Source organism: Hermetia illucens, chromosome 6, assembly GCF_905115235.1.
Source record: "Hermetia illucens chromosome 6, iHerIll2.2.curated.20191125, whole genome shotgun sequence".
Lineage (NCBI taxonomy): Eukaryota > Metazoa > Arthropoda > Insecta > Diptera > Stratiomyidae > Hermetia > Hermetia illucens.
This window is the reverse complement of record NC_051854.1, coordinates 21,609,367-21,624,559: the sequence shown is the minus strand read 5'-3', so window position 1 is coordinate 21,624,559 and position 15,193 is coordinate 21,609,367. Positions and strand designations below refer to the sequence as shown.

Sequence of the window (15,193 nt, the reverse complement as noted above, 5' to 3'; positions counted from 1 at the left end):
TCAACTTGTCATGTAAAATTTTTCTGATAGTTTCTTCACTGGCGTTTAAAGTCTCAGTAATTCGAATGTTCATACTACGATCGCTGTGCACAATTTTATTGATTTTGGTCACTGTTCGCTGAGTTGAAATAAAGACAGATCAACCTGATACGTTGGTAATTTTCGGCGCTACCTTAGCGTTCAGAAAACTGCTTTTACCATTCGAAAACGCGCACGAAACGAGCTAAGTAAGCAACTATTCAAAGCTCCATTCGTTTCGCCCTATCCCCCTAGAGCTCCTTCTGCACGCGTAGTCTCGTTATTTAATAGTCATAGCTGGTATGCATGGATGGTTTGGTGGCAGAAGCTGAACACCTAACAACAGGAAGCTGCTGGCATAGTTCCAATGGCTCGATCGCCGACCGCGCACTTGAAGCTATTCCTAACTTACCCCTTATTCATTTCAATGTGAAACGGAACCACTTAAATACACATGTAGGCTTGATATCGTTGATGCATGGAAAGATTGCCAAGATTCGGTCATGTGCCCATCTGGAAATCTTTTGCAAACATTAGGTGACTCTGATGTCTGACGATCATATGCTTTCTAGGTTTGTCGTTGGGAAAACAAATTTTGTCGTAATTATTAAAATAGAAGAATGGTGGACAAATGGCGATAAATTTTTTGGTATTAGAGACTTAATGCACTTCGCGAAGGGATCAGTCATGGAAGGTGAATAAGTTTAGGAGTATTCTCGAAAAAATCGAGTATGAAACTTGCTTAGCGTCTTGGAAAAATGGTGACCATATTTGGTTGCTACAGAATGCTACGAAAAAGATGATGGGATCGCACCATTCGAATCTGTTTTAAAAGTTCAGAAGCGTTATAAGAATTAAATAGCAGCATCATATCAAACCATCATGCAACCACCGACTGAACGAAACATTTCTGATGTGAGTGGCTCGAACATTGCTGGTAATATGAAGGCGATAGACCGGTTCGCCAATAGTTTGGCTCCACAATGATGAAACCAGAGCCAACATCAGGCCATCCATTATCAAATTTGCTCTGAGAGTTAAGTGAATGAAGGACAGAAGTAACTAAGCAGATGCTACCTCACCACTGCGGGAGCAGCGTGACCGATAGCGGCTACATGTGGTAATCACTCCTTTACGATTTATATTCAAGGTAAAGTCGCCTTATATTCAGACCTAAACTGGACTGTTTGTGGATTGAGGAAGCCCTGCACTCACTTGATTACAGAGTGGACCAATTGAGAAAAAACTTTGTAAAAGAACCCAGGGCCCCTGGAACGGTGCTCTTATTGTTTCTTAAAAAAAAATTACGGGGCACTGTACCTTAAACTACCACATAGGAAAAGTCGGAGTGGCGTTCTCTATATGTGCTATATGTGGCCAATGTGAGAAGACTGCCCCGCATTTTATGCAGCTGGCCGGCCTTCTCAGACCTCAGGGGAGTCTACCTCGCAAAGGTTTTCTACAACGAAGGATTTGCGAATTCTCTGCCTCTGCAAGATGTTCTCAAATTAGCAAAAACCTGGGAACGATGAACGCAGGAGGCCTTCGAATGGGCGATTTATAGGGGCCAGTAAAATGGGCCTAACAAAAAGCCTGAGCCCTTCACCAAACTAGTCTGCATCAGAGAGAGAAAGAAAGAACTCCTATCTCCTTTGGGAAAATGACTATCGAATGAAGCCAAGTATCTGGGAGTGATACTGGATACAAAACTCAATTGGAACAAACATCTCAAGCATTTAATAAATAAAAGCTAGCGGACAATTTTTGCCATAAGAAAGCCGAGGGTAAGACATGGGAATTAAAACCATACATGGCATTCTGGTTTTTACAAATTGGATTTTAAGTATGGTGGTCAAAGTAGTTCATTACGGATGTCATGTCAAGTGTGCCCACCCTTGATATTAACTGAATAAAATCATTTTTTTGGGTGTAGGGAAGTGAAATACATTTACGCACAAAGAGCTGGACTCCTGTCTCAGACAGAATACTGGCCAAAACACCCCTCTAATTCGGAATCGTTTGACGCATTACCCAGGTCTATTCAGTGGAGGAGCACAACCCCGTGGTTCAGGGAGCCTCAGCAGCATCTGGCATCTGTCATATCTACCTCCTCCCCCTTTCGCCTTAAGCAAGGTATTGAGTGTAACATGCCACTCTGCTTCGTGGAAAGGTGATGGCATTGGCGGTCTCACTTTCTGCTTAAGAAAAAGGTCTGGCAGGCATCATCCACTAAATCTTATCAATAAGTTCAGTCAGGCGATAGTGATTTTCCGATTGTATGCAGGTAAGACTGAAAATATCCGTGTCCGCTAAGCAACTGGGTTAACTAATAGTCAATCTTGTCGGGCTTTCGATGTAATCATAGCCGCACGTCTTTAATGAGATGCACGGTTCATTCACCGCGCAATTTTCCCTCCCAGGATTGCTGCCATGCACACCGAGGGCGGGCTCTCTCTTTACAAGTGGTGGCTTCCTTATTTCCATCGATTTTTTGGAGGTATATAAACCTCCGCTCAACCGCATGGAGAGGGATCGGAATAAGTCCCGTTATCACCATTGCTGATCAAGCCTGGGAAGCTCCTCGCCTTTGTACATGCGTTTGCGGTACATTTTCTTACTGAGGGAGTAAGCCCATATTTGGAACCGTAAAGAAGGACGGACTGAACCGGACCAACGAGCAGGCAGCACCTACTGAATAAAGAACCTCGGACATTGAACATCAGCCGGCAAATCGCAAGCATTCTTGCCGCAGCCTTATTTGCGGTTTTCTTCAGCCCTAGGGAGAATCCATCTGCTACCTCACTACATCACCATTCCCTTCCGCGTATTTGATTATATGCGATTCATTAGGAATCTAGGGTCGTGGAAGACTATCATATAAGGCGTTCCAAAGGTCCAGACCGAGGATAGATTTTTGAGCCGACCCGATGTGCCTGTGCCCGCTTAGCCCACTTTCTCAATCGCATCATTTGTGGATCGCCCCGCTCTAAAACCATATTGTGTTGGTGAGTAGTCTCCCACCCTAGTTTTCCCGCTGTGTCCAACATACTGAGAGGACGCCTTTGTCCTTGCTTATTAGCACAAGCCTCCCAACGTTGCAGTGGAAGGGGAAAACACCCGTTGTCAAACATGCGTTAAATGCGCTTGAGTAGCAAGTCCGACTTATACTTGCATACAAGTTTCTTCACTTTACTGAAAATATCGTCCGACGACGGCCTCCTCTAGTTTCTTTATATTGAAGAGTGGGCATTCCTCAGAACTCACCCCCTCATCGACAGCGTCAGCTCGGATGGAGTGGGCAGGAAAAAAAGCCTATTGAAGATCCAACAGGAGGACGAAAAGGCTTTCAAAATCATGCTAAATTGTTGTGTGATGGTACAATGAGGAATAACAATGCCGTTAAAAGGCTTGGCCAGGCGCACTTAGTCGAATACTTCCTGAATCTAGCAAATGGGATGGAACCATTCTCTTGGTAGGGCATCCTAGAAACTAACAGGCTGCAGTATAGGCAGAAAAACAGAGTCCTATAATGAACATAATTGCTGGCGCAACAATCCATAATGGATTAAGGCCTTGAAGTGTATTAGAGCCCTTGATTCAAGAGCGTAACGGTACACGACAGTACACTGTAGGAGGCACTGTGGTCAGCATTGCGCTCGCCCGAGATTATTACCCTGATTTGACTCAGGTACTCATTTACAGCTGAGTCGACTGGTATCCGACGTCAAATCACGATACAAATTTCACTGCCACCAGTGAGATTTGAACCGCGACCTTCCGTACGACTGCCTTGTGCTCTAACCACTCAGCTATCCGGACATAAAACCGAGTCCTATACAAGTTATTTATCCATCCACCCATCCATTTTCAATTCTCCAAATGGTGTTGGGGATGTATTTTTAATTCAAACAAAGAGCACGATATCAAGGATATGCTTCTTGTTGCTACTACGTATTCGACAGCTCGTAGATCTTCCTCATTGTTCAGGTAGGCTTAAAGCAAGGAGGGCAGCAATATCCTTGCTAAGAGAACGAAGGTCTACGAAGGAAAATGAGTGAGACAATTGAGACTTTCTATTATTAAAAGCAAAAATTCTCCACATAGAATACCATTAAAAACATTCTTTTTCGGATTTCATTGAGATATATATTTAAAAAAGATTCTATATACATATTTTGACCATCATTTCACTCTACATTCAAATTCCATACAGGCAAACCTCTATAAACACAGTAAACACGACTATGATTGCTGTCTGCTTCCTGCCTTAATTTACACATAATCAACGGCAAGCGCGGTTCATAAAGTCTTTCATTTTTAACGGATTTGATTACCTCAACGCTCGCCTGTTTAACCCATACCGCCTTATCAACACCCTTCCAGTGTACTTTTCTCCTTGACGGTATCCATGTGCTCAGTATATCCGATGTCAATGAATCCATTCTACGATCGAAAGCTACTAAAATCGTACCAATAACGGCAGGACATTGTGTTGCAAAGTAGTATAGATGCGATCCAGTCATTTCGCTATGCCATCCATCTGATTTCAACCGAACGGAATCGCATCCTAGGAGAAACACAACGGATTTCGATTGTAAGTTGGTTATTTTATGGCCATTGAAGAATTGCAATCCGGACCCATGACCTGAGTAAACGTAGAGATCAGATTCTGTTATGTATTTCACTACTGTATCTGCAGTTGGAGCCTTACGATCGACAACGATTGATTTAATTTTTGGGTTCCAAAATTCAATGAAGCTTGATATTCGCCGTTCCATTTCGTTGAGGGTTTTGTCTGGATTCAAAATCCAAGCGCAATTTTCAATGGAAAGTTTCAGGTAACCATCTGAAATATTTACCGCGTACTTGGAGTAAATTGACTTGAGTGTGTGCAAGGAATTGATTCTACACAATTCCTGTTTTTCGTTGATAATTTCCCAGAAAAAATGATCGAGTCGCTCGTCTACAATTAGAATGCATGGGAAACACTTCAAGGGGACTGCATCATTCTGCCTTCGTTCGATCAAAAATTTTTTGATTCGGTTTGAAAGTTCTGAGTCATTACCAAGTTCGGAGACTGCAACATTGATATCACTCCTAGAAAGTTGATGTATCTGACGAGCTAAGCTACTTAGTATGACTTGTTGTCTCGAATCCAATCCATTCGCAACGGAAAACTGTTTCACTTTGTCGAAAATCTCATTCTGCTCCGGCTGATGATCAGGCAGGGCTGGCCCAGAGAAAAAACACCTCCACGGGCCAATCAACTCTTTTAGTTTTCCAATGGCTTGCTTTATGTCCTCATCGACACTGTGTAGGTTCTTGTTATAAATGACTTTATTTGTATTCATTTCCGTTTCGTTGTTGAACATAGCCAGTCCGCTCTTCAGTTTAACTGTTATCTGGTGTATCGATTCAAAGATATTGTATCCATTTTCTTTCGTTTCAATTTTAATACAAATGGGATCTGGATGGACATCGGATTGCACATTTTTTAAGACAGATAAATAGATTGAATTCTGGGCCGTTATTATTTCTGTCTTCAACGAAGCACTTGTATTTGCATTGAAACTTTTGCACAGCTGTATGACTGTCCATTCCTTTGGTAGTGACCTACAGAAATCTCGGATAGCTTTGAACCCCTTTTCAGGATTCGTTTCAAACACTTGCTCAGAAGGTTTCGGTTTGGGGCATGGTTTATTTTGCATTTCCTTTTCAGCAAATTTAATAAGTGCATTTTCAATACGATTTTTCTTTTTCAGTTCCTCGACAGGTAGTTCATAGGCAGCTTTGAGGGGATCCAGCTCGTTTGCTTTTGAGAGATATTTAATTCTGTATCCAAGACATAAGGCTTCAGTTTGGTAGAATATAGAATTGGGAAAGTTTCCAGATTGATATTCAATATCGGCTTGCTTCAGGTATATGTTTCGGAGGTAGGGAGTGTTGGAGTTGCAATTCACTTTTTGTAGCTCTTCGAATGCTTCCAAATTTTTAAAGTTTTCCATACTTTCACCGGGTATCTGAAATCGGAGAATAATCAACTCCTTAGATTGGGAATAAGCAAATGAAAAAGGATATAGTTTGGATTATTTTTAATTATGTAATCTACAGTGGAATTGGTTGTACTTTGCTAATCAATAAAGGCTGGAGACACTGGACCTAAAGGTGGCTTTACACGACACAATTAGCTGCTACGAGTCATTGGGGCGAGCATTGGAGGCAGGGTTATGGCGTCTACACGCTAAAACAGAATATTCACCTCACTTGCCCAATTAATCAAACTAGACGTTTAAGACTTGCGGTTTTGTCCAGGGCAGAGGCAACTCATCAGACGCTGCCTCACCTCTGCCCTGGGAGACTAGACGTACTTTCAACGGCTTTAGTAGCACTAAACTAACTATTCGTAAGTGTTATCCAGATCATTTGATCGGTTGCTTACGAACATTATGGCGCTTGGTGATTAGAACCGCTTCCTGACCTCCTGCCTGTATTCAAATTGGGAATCATATCATTACTTTCAAGCCTGCCATTAAATAGTTAGGGGTGATGATAGTCGCGAAGCTCAGTTATAAGCAACGCATGTAGTATGCTTGCGACCAAGATCTAGGTATGGCCTTGGCAAGGAAGATACTGAATGTGGGAGGACCACGGTATGTTTCCAGGTTGCTTATAGCTAGGATAGTGAGCTCGATCCTGCATTCGGGAAGTAAGACTAGATCACCGTCTAAATCTGCCTCCCAAAAAAGCCGATCGGGAAGTTGGTGGTCAAGAACCTTCGGCAAGTACCGGGGCACGTTGGCGTTACCGTAGGTTTTCTTGCCAAAAACGGGTGGCTACCCAAAATGCATCACCACGTCGCCTGACAAATTATGACCTCTTGCACCGGCGCCACTACTTTGTGAATACAAGTGCTGAGGTCTCAACTCAATGGCGATTACAAACGTCAAAATGCCGACGATTCCAGGCCCATGCCCCACTCCACTTATTCATGATTTTCAGCATTCTATCCCAAACTGCCGTATTTTCTCGACCTTGTACTTAAGTCAAGGCATATCATCACATCTGTAGCTTCCGAAGACGGCAATATGCACACTTTTCGAACTTTTCGAGTTCACTAGGATGACTTTCAGAGGTTCTATTTTTATTTCGTTTATTTAGATGATGTTCTGGTCATGTGTTTCCTTAAGTCCGCCCATTTAAAGCACCTCGAGTACATTTTTCAACGTTTCTTTGAAGCAGGACTCCATGTTGCGAAATGCTCGAACGCCTTCTTTTCTGGACCGCCTGAGATCGCTAAGCAACAACTGGTGGAAGCTACACTTCTATAGCACTTATGATTGTGAGTTATTAGTTGCGTATCCTGCAATTAAACACTTCCGGGTTTCTCTTGAAAGCAGGCCGTTCACAATGCAAACCCGGCTACTTCGGCACCTAGACTTTATGAGCCAGTTCATTTCCGACCCTTAACACGTCTATAGAAATTATAATATTGTGTAATATTATAATTTCTATATAATTATAATAATGTGTAATATTCTCTTTATCCTCACATTTTTTCCACTCTTTTATTTGTCTCAATTACCTTTCTTTATTTCACAATTCTCATCCCTTCCTTCATTGAAATATAATACTTAACACTCCAACTAATTATGATTCAAACCATCCAATCACAGGTCCCCTTCCCTTCTAAATTCATAGTTCCATTTCACTTAAACCATTTCAAATTAGCGATTGTTCATGGCTGAAAGGAATGACCTGCTGTACACTTTAGCAACTGTATATGTTGCTGTTGACGCTGAGCCGGTATGAACTTTGAATTTCATGGCATGGACCGAGAACGAAATTAGCGGATTGATATAAGTGAATCTGGTGAGAGGAAGTGTGTGAGTTGTGTAAAAATTTGTAATTTTTTAATGTAATCTAAAGAAATATCCAAGCGGTCAATGCGGAAAACAGATTGGGGTCAAAGTTCCGGGAAATAATTTACGGTGAATATGCATCTGGCGCTAAATACGTGCTACGTGCCGTATTGGTTGATTTAGAACCTGGCACCATGGATTCAGTACGTAGCGGACCATTCGGTCACATTTTTTTGCGGTTCTGGTAATAACTGGGCCAAAGGACAGTGTCCGGATAATTCAGCGGTTAGAGCACTAGGCTGTCGCATGGAAGCTCCTGGTTCAAACCTACCGGATACCCGCCGACTGAACTGTAAATGAGTATCTGAGTCAAATCAGGGTAATAATCACCGGCGAGCGTATTGCTGATCACATTGCCTCTTACAGGGTATTGTAATCCTGTAGTGTACCGCTTTGGTCTCAATGAAGTGCTCTAACACACTTCAAGACCCTGATTGTCGCCCCAACGATTATTATTATGAAAGCACACTACACAGGAGGGCTAAATTAGATGTTTCATTATTGGCGGTTGTACGAAAAGAAAATCGGAATTTACAAAAACGGGAGATTTGCAAAATAATTTTTAGTTCGCTGGGTTGCATTTTGGTTTCATTTTTATTGCGGTGATTAGAGATATGTTTCGAGGGAGGCCCATTGAAGGGGATTAGGTGCGCTGCGACTTGATGCATCTATATTGACATTTTCTGACTTTTCTGATAACGGAAAGAGCTCCGTGCATAGAGTTTAGCGGAAAGAGAAAGTACAGATTCGTGTAGTTTTCCACGCCCAAGAGTGTGCACCAGGGAAAGTTGTGCCTTAGCCTGCTTATACTTGAATTATGTTTGCTGTGCTGTTTCGTGCCCAGGACAACCCACCCTCTGCTCCGGCCAAGACCAGGACAAGTACGTGCTCGATAGAAGCTTATCTTTAATTTTTTCATAAATAATTCAAATGTGCGTATTTACTTTTCACAGAAGAAATCACATTAAGGGAAGGACTCGCGGGGAACAGATTAGTCTCGCTAATTCCATGCAACTCTGTTGCTAGCTAGACAGGACTATCCACTTTGTCCTGACAGTCACTGAAAATTTGGTTTTTTTTTATGTGTTTCTCGAGAGTAAGATCATTCAACATCAAGAAAAATCTGAGAAAAGGACACGCTCTATTGTGCAGATGTTGATGCAAGAGGCAGCATCGTCTTCAAGTCCACATAACGAGTAGCCTACGCTGACGACATTAACATTTTGGGAACAACAACCTGAGATGTACAGTTTACCTTTATTCAAATCGAGCAGGTGGCTATCGGCGCGAGATCTGGTCAAACGTGAACAATAAAGATAGGAGACTGCAATTTTGAGACCGTTGAAAATCCCTGCCTAAGGTGGAACGATGGCAGACAGCTTTTGACGATATCAAATTGGTGGGCCTCGGTGCAAAACTAGGATGGCTGGAGGGTATTATTAAGGCAGGCCTAGACTGGATATCGGTTGTTGTGCCGTTGATGATAATGACTCTAGTTTGGACTTTCTGCGGACAAATATTGCGTAACTTTGTTATTATTGGCTTAATTTATTCAAAAAAATTCACAACATCATTCCAAAATATTCCCCGAAAATAATGCGCTGAATATACAATGCAATGGTAAGACCAATGATTACCTATGGGGCGATAAACTGGGTAGAAAGAACTGAACTCAGCACACAAGCCAAGGAGTTTCACCAACTCCAAAGCTGGCTTGTGTATCAGTGGGGTAAAGAGGACATGCTAAACTGCGTCGCTGGAGTTCCTTCTGGGATTGATTCCTCTCCATCTTCACATACAAATGCGGGAAAGGAGAGCGATCTTCAGAATGTACGGGAGTATTAACGAGAAGAGGAGCTGCTTAAGCAGTTGGGCGGGGCTAAGGTTGGTGGTGAGCTTCTGAAGTCATTATGGTTGTAGCCACTTCAGGGAAGCATTCAGACTATCTTGGCCTGTGCGGACTCCGGATCGTTGGAGGTGTTAGCAAACACTGGTGATAAAATCCACGAAGTACACGCGCGCCCCGTGGTTAATGAAGTGTCGCGGGAAACCACGGGTCAAATTGTTCAGCTGCACCCGACGGTAGCAACCCTCGCGGCTACCGTCTCCAAACTAGCAGCAACACTTGGAGCTTTACGTTTGGGTGATAGGTCTCGAACTCGTTCGCGGTCCGCCAACCGAAATAGACGATCGAGAAGTCGGGCGTCTGGGTCTTCAACGACTCCTGCAATTTGCTGGTACCATCGTATCTTTGCAAATAGATGTGTCAGCCCGTGCTTGCTCCAGCGGCGGTTACCTAGAACGCAGTTACAGCCGCTTAACAATTTTCGATCCTTCGAATAAGCGCTATTACCTGGTCGACACGGGCGCAGACGTCTGTTCTTTCTCCCGGTATCGTCGAATCACAAACTGATTCCGTGTCAACTCAAAATAGTGGCGCCAAATTCTTTGACCATATATACTTACGGTTACAGGCAAGTGGACGAAAGTCTGGGATTCGGACGAACGTTCTAATGGCGTTTCGCAGTAGCGGACATCAGTAGTCCAATATTAGGCGCAGACTTTTTAGGCCACTATGGGTTGCTAGTGGATCTGCAGAATAGGTCTCTTATAGATCCCGTAACTTTACTCAGGTCTTCAGTAAAACTTTCCATCTGCTCTACTTGCTCTTGCGACTAAATGATCTTGTCAATCCAGGCATTCGCACAACGAATCGGCTTGTCACTAGTAGATATTTTTGGCCATCAATCAATAAGGATGTTAACTCCTGGGCCAGACAGTGCATCACGTACAGAAAGAGGTAGGTTCATTTCCTCGGTCTATAAAGCGTTTTCACACGATCCACGTCGACATTATTTGCCCCTTGCAAGATTCGCATGATTTCAAGTATTGCCTCACCATCATCGATAAGTTCACGCGCTGGCCTGAAGCGATACTTCTGGCCGACATTTCCGCACAATCGTGCGCCGATGCCCTTTGTCGTGAATGGATCCCACGCTTTGGAGTTCCGGCTGAAGTCATAACTGATCATGGAATGCAGCTTGAGTCTACTCTGTTCTCGTAGTTGGACAAACTCCTGGGCTTCAAACGCCACCGCACGACTGCGTATCCCCTGCAATTCAATGGGATGCTGGAACGCTGGCATAGGACACTGAAGGCCACTATAATGGCATACGATGACTCCTCGTGGTCACAAGTCCTGCCTTTCCTTTTACTTGGCCTACGTACAGCCCATCGCGAGGAGTTTGCCGCCAATTCCGTCGAGTTCGTATACGGGGAGGATCTGAGACTCCCCAGCGATCCTGTGTTCGCCCACTGGGTTTTTGCGTTTGATCCGGGATACCGTGGCACAATTTAAAACATTTCCGCCATCCCGTCATTCTTCGAGGAGGGCTGACACCCCTAGAGACCTGGATGTCTGCACAAACGTCTTGCTTCGCGTGGATAGTTTCCGGAAGCCCTTGCAGCTACCATATGAGGGCCCATATGAAGTGCTGAACAGAGGGGAGCAGTACTTTAGGTTTCACGTCGACGGCAGGCCCAAGAACGTCTTCATGTCCAGGTTAAAGCTTTTTGTCTCCAGAGCTGAGGTTTCGGGGAGAAGGGGTGCACGACGCGTGAGATTTGATTTGCGCCCCTAAAGTTGAGGATGGTGTAGTGTGGGGGCACAGGCTAATTAACATGGATTCGTCCGCGAAAGTGAAACTCAACCGCCTGAGTGACTCGCCTATCTGTGAGTAGCGAGGTGAGTCATGAGGCTGGCAAAGCAATCGGTAAGTAAAAATTTGGTGAGAAAGAATGTAGAAATGTAGATGCAGTTGGCTCAATAAGGTTCGAATACCTTCGTTTCCAGGAGGCATCGCATGAGAAGGCAATGAGGCAGCGTAGGAGCTAGTCAGGAAAGGAGCAAAAACGAGGAGAAGCACTATACGGACCAGCGTCTTCTGTGAAATCAGAAATGGTTTTATGGCAAAGTGATGAAAAACGTTGAGGTAATTGTACCGGCCGAACCTACCAGGAATGGAACCGTTCAAGATGACTATGTGTGGTTACGAATGACCTCAAAAGTTAGAAGGATTGTTTAAAACTCACCAAGAAGAGTCCTCAGATTATACGAGAAACATAATATACAGACATTTTCTGTATGGGAAAATGAAGAAACCTTCCGGCATTATTATTTATCGAAAACGCTGAATGGAGTTTCGGCATGGTGAATGAGTAAAGAGCGAAAACTATGTATACTCCCGGACAATCGGAGCTCGCATCAGGAAAAAATACTTCTTTATTCATTTCACAAATGTAATTAATTTGAATCCCGCACTATTTTGTTCAAAGCAAATTCATCTCAAAACCTGCGTGTCCACCTACCGAGGGCTAGGCTCAATCATCGATCTGACCTACCTCAATTCCTCGTTGGCGAGAAGAATGATCTGGCGAGTGAGTGAACCACCAGGCCACCTTTCTCGACATCAGGAACGGAGGAGGCGACAGTCGAGTGAGCAACAGAAGCGAAAAAAACAGAATAGCTGGGTGGTCCATTGGAGTTTTCGAGAAAGGGACGTTCCTGGCGGCTTTAGGAGGAGGTTACGACCCGAAGGGAACGGCGCTGGAAAAAGTAAGCCAGTTATGTCAACGGGTAACTGAGACATGCGACTGTACAATGCCGCGACGGAAGTTTCACCACAATAGGAAAAACACAGGTGGAACCAAGAAATCGCGCTGCTGAGGGCATCGTGTCTGCGCGCGAGGAGGTTTTTCCAAAGGACCAGAGGGAAGTCAGAACATCGGACTACCGCGATCTTCGAAGTAGCTTTATGAAGGCTATACGGGAAATTAAGCGGAATTGCCACAAGCAGTTGTGCCTTGAAGCAAATAGGAATCCGAGGGGCGCTGCTAAGAAGGTTGTAATGAACAAGATTCGTCGTCAAAAATCATTCCAAGTGACATGCCCGTGACTCTTCTTCAAAATAATCACAATTCCTTTCCCACAACAGGAAGAAAGTGGACCTCATCCAATGGTTCAACAGGACAACCCCCGGGGTGACCGAGGTGGAAGTACGGGAGATCTGTGGACAAATTGGAGACCATAAGGCTCCGGGATTGAACGGGATTCCGAACAAAGCCCTGAAGTTAGCTGCTAAAATTAGAGCTCTTATGATTCATAAGAACATTTGAATCGTGCATGGGGGAAGAAGTGGTCCTCGCGCAGTGGAAAAGGCAGAAGTTGATTTTCCTACCGAAGCCTAAAAAACCACCTGGCGCACCCTTTTCATATCGTCCTATCTGTCTTTTAGACACTATGGGGAAGATGTTGGAGAGGGTGGTACACAAAAGACTGATTCCGTCCGTCGAGTTAGTGGGTGGTCTATCGAAGCGGCAGTACGGGTTTCGCGGTTCACAGTGGATACCATTGCAGCGATCGTAGACCTGGCCCGAGAGGCATCGGACGCCGGTAAGTGCTGCGAATTGTTGACACTGGATGTCAGGAATACCTTTAACTCGGCCAACTGGATTTGGATTAAGGGCACCCTTGCTAAACTTGGTGTCCCTGATTACTTAGCTCGGATATTCGCGAGTTACCTTTCGGAGAGACTTTTTTGGTACGAGACGGACGACGGGTCGAAGGAATTTGTTATGACAGTAGGTGTTCCCCAAGGCTCCATACTTGGGCTCCTACTGTGGAACATAATGTACGACGGAGTGCTCGGCCTTCGCGTGCCAAAGGAGGCAATATTGATTGGTTTCACAGACGACCAGGCAGTGGTAGTAGTTGCAGAACACCACCAGGACGTGGAACTGTACGGAAGTGAAACCATTCATGCCATCAAAGCATGGCTCCAAATGGTGAAATTGGACCTGGCGAAAGATAAAAAAGAGGTGGATCGCAGGAAAAACAACACTGTCAAGGTCCGGGTTGGTAATCACGAGGTCGTTTCAAAATCGATCATTAGATATCTGTGGGTGACGATTGATGCCAAGTTGAGCTTCAAGGGGCACCTGGACTATGCCCGCAAAAAGGCAGCAAAGGCTAGCTCATCTGTAGCAAGAGTGATGCCTAATATTGGAGGGTCAAAATCTAGTCGCCGTGCTTATTGCAAGGGTGGTGGCATCCACCCTGCTATACGCGGCTCCTGTATGGGCGTGCGCACTGGAAAACACGGTGAACCAGGGAAGGGTAAGTTGGGCATATCGGGCAAACGCGCTGAGGGTGTGCGGTGCATATAGGACGATATCTGGTGAGGCAGTGTGTGTCATCGCAGGGATGATTCCCTTGGAAGACGCCCTCAACACAGTTATCGGACCCAATAATTTCGTAGAGGAGATGCTGAAGTAGGGATCATCTTAAAGTTTCTGTTGGTTATAGGGTTGATCGATATACTATAGTTAATAGGTATACTATGTATAACCAATAAACGGGTAGGGGTTCCTTATGGTTGCAGTGCAGCTTTGTCTATTATTATTCTTCAAAATTGCTGAATGGAGTGTTTGTGGGGTGAATTATCAACGAGCGAAAACTGGAACGCATCAGGAAAGATTACTCCTTTATCCATTTCACAAGTGTAATTAAATTGAATCGCGCAATAATTTGGTCAAAGCAAATTCATCTCCAAATCTACGAGAAAACTCACTTAAACTTTATTTGATAACAGGGATTAGATGAAAAGTTTCTTACTTACATTCATCCATTACAAAATATCTTCGATTCTCCTCTTGATTTTGTACTAAGACTGTTAAATTACGAAGAAATTAAAACTGGCGGTATAAATACCACTGTCACAGAAGTCAGTTGTATCTTTTTGAAATATGTAAACATGTCAGAATAGAAGTGTCTGTATGGCAACCCTAAAACGGACCTAATTGGATTATGGTCTTTCTTTAATGATTTTGGGATAAAAAATGATTTGTTTTTGGATTTTCCTCGATGAAGTTATGTAAATTAGCTATTAATTTCTGATTTACAGTAATTTATAATATTTTTTTATATTTTTGCTTCAGCGAGATGTGAAGGATGAGCGATTGCGTATTTAATTTCAAACAATCCCACCACAATCTGTACTGTCGCCTCAATCGACCGACTGTCAAATAACACCGATCACCATGCCACCGGCCGGAAACATTCTGTACCACAATTGTATACACGCGCCGCACACGCGCTATCCCTGTCTATACACATGTAGCCGCATCGCACACACTCGCCCAACTGCCGTATATACTCGACTGTGTGTGGTTTTCCAAAATGGCCGTCAAATCTCCAC

General features: G+C 43.9%; 1 protein-coding gene across 3 annotated transcripts; it reads right to left on the bottom strand.

Annotated features, from left to right (window-relative positions):
- Positions 1–4,152: 4,152 nt before the first annotated feature.
- LOC119659931 (separin) lies at positions 4,153–15,119 on the bottom strand. 3 transcript variants are annotated; one of them, XM_038068269.1, is made up of 3 exons: positions 14,983–15,119; positions 14,615–14,780; positions 4,153–6,038 (listed from the first exon to the last, which is right to left on the bottom strand). In XM_038068269.1, the coding sequence occupies exons 2-3, from the start codon at positions 14,618–14,620 to the stop codon at positions 4,206–4,208; spliced, it is 1,839 nt and encodes a 612-aa protein (XP_037924197.1). In that variant the 5' UTR covers positions 14,621–14,780; positions 14,983–15,119; the 3' UTR covers positions 4,153–4,205. The 3 variants fall into 3 exon arrangements, 2 of the variants coding, with proteins under 2 accessions (XP_037924197.1, XP_037924199.1); XM_038068271.1 differs by lacking the exons at positions 14,615–14,780; positions 14,983–15,119 and adding an exon at positions 7,601–8,124; XR_005250386.1 differs by lacking the exon at positions 4,153–6,038 and adding an exon at positions 14,275–14,550 and having other exon boundaries at positions 14,615–15,095.
- Positions 15,120–15,193: the final 74 nt, after the last annotated feature.